A 6081-nucleotide genomic window follows, 5' to 3' on the forward strand; every position below is an offset into this window, starting at 1 on the left:
CGTCTGCCAACTTTCCTAAAGGCCCGAATAGGTCAAGGTCAAGGCGTATCTAGGCCCGACTCAGAACCTTTCTGACTTGCAACCTTTACTAGTTTTACTATTTTAACCTTTTTAATTGCTAATTTTTTACCTACAATAACTTTTGATCCACGAAGATTTTTTAGACTTCAAAATAAAATCGGAAAGATCTTAAAGATATCTATCATTTGATTAGTTTCCAAGTGCACTTGAGATGATCCGTGATATTGAAAATGGCTCCAAATTCTCTGCTCCTTTATCCATCTACTTGCAACCATCTTTTCCTTCGCCATCAATTTTCCACCAATGAAAACTTATATCTAACACCAAGAGGGGTGTCAATGTCCTTGATCAGGAAGTTCGAGGGTTTGTATAATGTGAAGAAGAATATTGGGGAAGTTGCTTATGATCTTGATTTACCACCCATGCTACCATGTTGCATGCATCATAAGCATTCAATTTTCCACATCAGTAAGTTGATGAAAGGCCGATTAGTTATGGATGACCCTGAGAGAGCAACACCACCGCGTGGACTGGCTATGATCTGTGATCATTTGGATTTGGAGCTTGAGGATATTGTTACCTACATGACCATTGAATTTGGAAGAAATAGAAAGTGGGAGTACCTAGTACATTGGAAGAGTGCATTAGGCGAAGAAGGTTGGGAAATAAGAAAGTCATTATGGAGATGGGAGAAAGAGATTGAGCAGTTTGAGAACAGTCTTAGAGAACCAAAAATTGTTGAGGATGATAATGACTTAGGGTAGAGGACGATGTAATGCCCCCAGGCTATCCCGAACACACCCACCTTGTGAGATGAGTCACCATCACAAGTGAGCACTTCGAGTGCGAGTCTAGACATGTTAAGTTGAGAAGAGGCAGAGTTGCACATGAGACGAGCCGAAACGTGGTTTCAAGAGCGACACACAAGATGGGTTGAGATGTGGCAATCCACTGAAGATGAGTGACTAACTGAGGGCATGCGACCGAGAACGGGCATAGGGGGCTTCATTGGTGGATCAATATCATACCACATGCAATCATATTGGGGGAAATATATTGAGAAAAGAATGACATAATATATTGAGTATATAATAGGGGGTAAAGGGTTTTTATATGTTGTATATAACCAAATGAGGCTCAAAGTTAATGAAAAAATATAAAAGGGTATAAAAAATGTTAATAAAAAAATGGATACTTTCAATATCTAGTGAAAGTAGGTGTTTTCTAAATTGGGAAGGTGTATTGGGTTCATATTAGTAGGGTGTTCAATAAAGTGGCTTTTAGAGGTATTTTCCAATATGTAGTCAAATTAGTGATATTATTTAGTATGCCATGAACACACGTACTATATTAGAAGTTCATTGAGGGAAACCTGATGAGACAAGAGGACCAAGTTACGTGATGTAGAATCACATTAAATTGATAAAATTGGTGCATTGATTAGAGAGATATGGCATGCATAAATAATCTAAGAGGAGAATCGAGTGATGAGGAAACACATCGCTTGACATATCAAGAAGAGTTATTGCAGACTCGAAAGAGTAAGCATGAGATGGAGACGAGCTTGCTCTAGCTGAGCATGCTAATAGTTGGATGAAGACGAAGTTCGTGAGTGGTTTGTGAAGTCATTTTAGTTAGCAATAGTGGTTATTCGAGACACATGTTATTTTACTTTGTGTAGGGAAGCTCTGGGGCTATGACAGGACTTATTAAATGTTGTATTGATATTAAATGTTGTATTGGAAGTAAGCGAAGGTTGAAACTGAAAGTATTGTATTAATGTAAGAATTACATAATAGAAAGTTTTATGTAAAGAACGTTTTACATTACAAAAATTTCTAAAGGGATACTTGTGTTATCCATTTTTCAAAATTTGCAACTTAAAATGGATAATACACCAATCTTAATATATACCTATTCTTAGAAATTATCAAGAGCATTTAGTGTTTTAAAGATTTTGAAAATTGATGTTCACCGTATGACAATTTTATTATTCATTTTATTTATATAATATGAATAATTAAAATAATTATCAAATTTAAATAAAATTTGAGATTTAATATTTAAATTATAGCTATGTCACTCTGTAACAATTTAATAATATACTTTTATTTAAAAGTTAGATACTTATTTTTAGTAGTAATAGTTGATAGATATTAATTTATAATAAACATTAAAATACTTACTCATGATATATTTTATTTCAAATTGTTAAAAAAAACCTTACAAAAATTAATTAAATTATAATTTTATTTTAAATACTATTATTATTAATGATAAAAAATTATTACTAGAATTTTTTGTAAGTTTGTAGGACTACATCTTTATCATGTCCAACTTCTTACCCTATTAGCCGATAGCACAAGATTTGAACCTGATTTAAACCCAAGACTTCCTATTCAATGAGACTTCTACCAACAACTGAGCTATATAAAATTAAATAAATATCATTTTAAGAAAACATGTAACAAGATTTTTAACTTTGAAAGTTCACCTTCATTTTATCATGAAGATTTACCCTCATTTTATTACAAATATTCTTACTTGATAAATAATCTTTGTTATAATAAGATAGGTCAATATTATATTTATCAATACTACATACCCAAAAAATTATATAATATTTATTATTAAAATAATTTATTTTAATTAATAAATTTAATTAAAATAACAAATACAACCCAACTACCTTGGAAATATGTGAATTTTTAAAAAATATTTAAAAGAGTTTCGATCATAACGGTTACCTAATAATTAAGTTAATATTACAATTGTAAAACATATTTATTTTTCATTTCATATAGACATAATTACCAGGTCAATAACCCATACTCATAAGTCATCTAGAAAGCCAACCTCATGATCCATTTGACAACTAACCCGCATTTAATTGGTCATGCATTTGGCATCACAAGGTCAGATTCCTTGTGATTAGCAGGTTTCAACTTTATTGCGAGCGCAAGCGTATGCGTCTCTCATCCCTAGGCCGGATTAGGATTAGTTGTGAGTAGCAGGCATCACTTGATTGTGACCATTCGCCACAGATACCCTACAATTAATTCCACCAAAAACATACGAAATTTCGATATAGTTCGATTTGCACACGTGAATGCCTTGAATTCAGCCCAAAAGCGTGCTATTCTTTTCCGACAGCAGAGCGGATCTGTCGGTGGAGAGAGAAGAATCAATCCTAACACCTCCTCTATTAATCCCATCAACCACATCATCATCTACTTCACATTGCTTTAACCGCTATTTGATATTCGATATATTTGCAAATCTACACGAATTCAATTTTGTTTGTTTGTTTGTTTTTGTTTTTTTTCGGTAAATTGTAATGAGTAGTAAATTTTTAGTTATAATTTGGGATCTGAATTTTTTATTTTTTATTTTCAGAGATTATATATTATTTAAATTACTCAGGATACAGTTTGAATAGATTTAGTGGTTAAAAATACTTGTTTTTTCTCAAAAGATTATATGTTCAAAACTAGAGGAACTAGAGTATTTATGTTTTTTTTAGGCTTAACAGTCAAATCACTAAATGAAAATAGATCTCTTGTCCCACAAACAAAAAAAACTCCATACACTAATTTGATGTCTTGCTTAACTTTAACCTTAAAATTAAATAATAATAATAACTTTTATCTTATAAAAATAACCAACCCTCCCTTTTTAAAAATAAATAAAGTGAAACCGCTTATTCCAAACAAGGACCAACAGTTACCTCATATATATCCGCAGTATTTCCTTTACTGAAACAGGATTCTGCAGCTTCATCAGCGATCAATCGGCTCTCATTATCTTTATCCGTTGACCATGATAATGGACGAGTAGCAGTAGCATGTAACCATTCTGCTTATCTTTTGTGAGCTCTATCTAAATATTGTGCACATAAAGGTGGGAACCCTTTCTGTTTCTATTGAAAAAAGAGAAGCCTTTCTGTATATACAGAAAGATGGAGACTACGACCTGAAATAGCTATGTGCCGAAGTCAAATTAACATTGGATATGGAATCATATTTTCAGTTTTTAAGGTATAAATGTTCAAAATTTTTCAACATTTAAAAATTTCCCATCCAGAATTATTACTTGATTTAAATTCAAATTTAATAACTGTGCTTTAACTACTAAATTCCCCACCATTTCAACAAAGAATGATGGGCAACGGCCTTACCATAGGAGTTATTATAGTACTGGTGCTCTCACTGTTTCTAACTAGGACCATTTCAGATTTCTCACCTCCCCAAATCGACTTCAGATATCAAACAACTACGGGGTGGAGCCATTGATGTTGTTATAAAATAATTTGGCGAGGGATGGTCGCTGTCGTTAGAAACTGCGCAACGAACAAATCCCACCATCACCATCAGACAAGCCATTATTGCATTGCTATTTTCTATTAACTTCATTGTCTCATGCCAGAATTCACAATTTCGTAAATCAAATAATTTCAAATGTTGAGAGTGATACTGACCAACAGACCAAATGCTTTGATGAGGTGAGGCAAGCCATTATGGCAATTAGATTTTTCAAATAATTTCAAATGTTGAGAGTGATACTAAGCAAGGATAAATGCTTTGATAAGAAAATCCATTATGGCAATTATATTTTCTATTGCCTTCATTGTCTCATATACTAAAATCACAAATTCACAAATTTAATCAAATTATTTCACATATCTAAGGTTACTGCTTTCAAGAAAGTAGGCCAGGAGTCTTTAATCAATTTGATTGAGATAAAAAATTGATGGAATACGATTTTTATTTTAGTTTAAATAATGAAAATAAATTTTCATATTTAAAAAAAATAATAATAATTAAATTTTAAAATTTATTTATATATTTTAAATAAATAAAATTTAAATTTTATTAAAATTATATCACTTTATTTAAAACAAAGTGAAAACATTTAATAATGAATTGAGACTTTTTAAATCTTAAAAAAATAATAATGAGGAAATAACACGAAGAACCATGCACAATACTGGCACAACTTACCCAATTATATAGATTTCCAAAAAATTGAATAATCCAGGACACATTTAATTTGTACCCTATGATGCGCCTTAATAAATTATTAACCGAAATCTACAATTACACAACTCGAGTTGAATATTCAGCATTTAAATATATATATATATATATAAACCACGAATGTGATTTAATAGATTCTATTAGCTGAGTTGTCATATTTCTGTATTCTTGGAAAATTAAATAAGTCATAAGTTTATTCTTCATAATAGGATTTACCAACCTGAAAAATGTCATATTTTATCAGAGGTTTATATATATATATATTAAAAATTAAATAATTAAAATATATTAATATTAAATTAAAATTTTAAAAATAAAAATCATATTTTTTTTTATAGGTTTTTGGTTATAATCACATTAAAATTTATTTGTCAACACATTTGAATTAGTAAGTGTGGTTCATTGTTAAAGTAAGATGTAAAACCAGATCAAAGCAACAAGTTAAATAAAAAGATGGATTACTCAAATTGTTAGAAAAAAACAATTATTATTGACCAAAAGAAATGGCTACTCTTGTAGCATTTTTTGGTTTTGGTAAGTTAGTATCAATTAGTCAAAAAATGAAAATATATTTCAAAAAATGTTAACTTAGCATATGGACAAAAAAAATATTAAATAAAAAATGTTTGGGATATTTTATGAATAAGTCCATATCAAATAAAAATCAAGGCAAAAATAAAATGTTAGGTTAGAAAGAAAAGAAAAAAACAATAAACTGTGAAAGTGGTGCAAATCCATGCCATCACTGTTAGTCAAATTTATTTTTGCAAATAAAGGTTGTGGGTAGATTGTTTAAATGCCACACCTAGTTCATCTAATCCAATTGTACAATTTAATCATGATTGGATTTGATTTAAATTTTTGTCAATAAGTAGCAATAGGTAATAAATAAAATTGGTTGAACAGTTTAATCTAAGCCAATGGAGGAAATAAGGGATAGAGGTAGGTTAGTCATTAAAAGGAATATTGAGTTGCTAGCCTAAATGCACTCGGATGAATAAATCAAAATATTAGAAGTATAAAG

General features: G+C 30.3%; 1 protein-coding gene across 1 annotated transcript; it reads left to right on the plus strand.

Annotated features, from left to right (window-relative positions):
- The first annotated feature begins 359 nt into the window (after nt 1–359).
- On the plus strand, nt 360–785 carry LOC149152220 (uncharacterized). Its single transcript, XM_089443420.1, has one exon. It carries the CDS (start codon nt 360–362, stop codon nt 783–785), a length of 426 nt encoding a protein of 141 aa, XP_089299546.1.
- The last annotated feature ends 5296 nt before the right edge of the window (nt 786–6081 follow it).

This window comes from Pinus tabuliformis, chromosome 9, assembly GCF_031772625.1.
Source record: "Pinus tabuliformis cultivar Carrire ecotype Pingquan chromosome 9, CPIR1, whole genome shotgun sequence".
In the NCBI taxonomy this organism is placed as follows: domain Eukaryota; kingdom Viridiplantae; phylum Streptophyta; class Pinopsida; order Pinales; family Pinaceae; genus Pinus; species Pinus tabuliformis.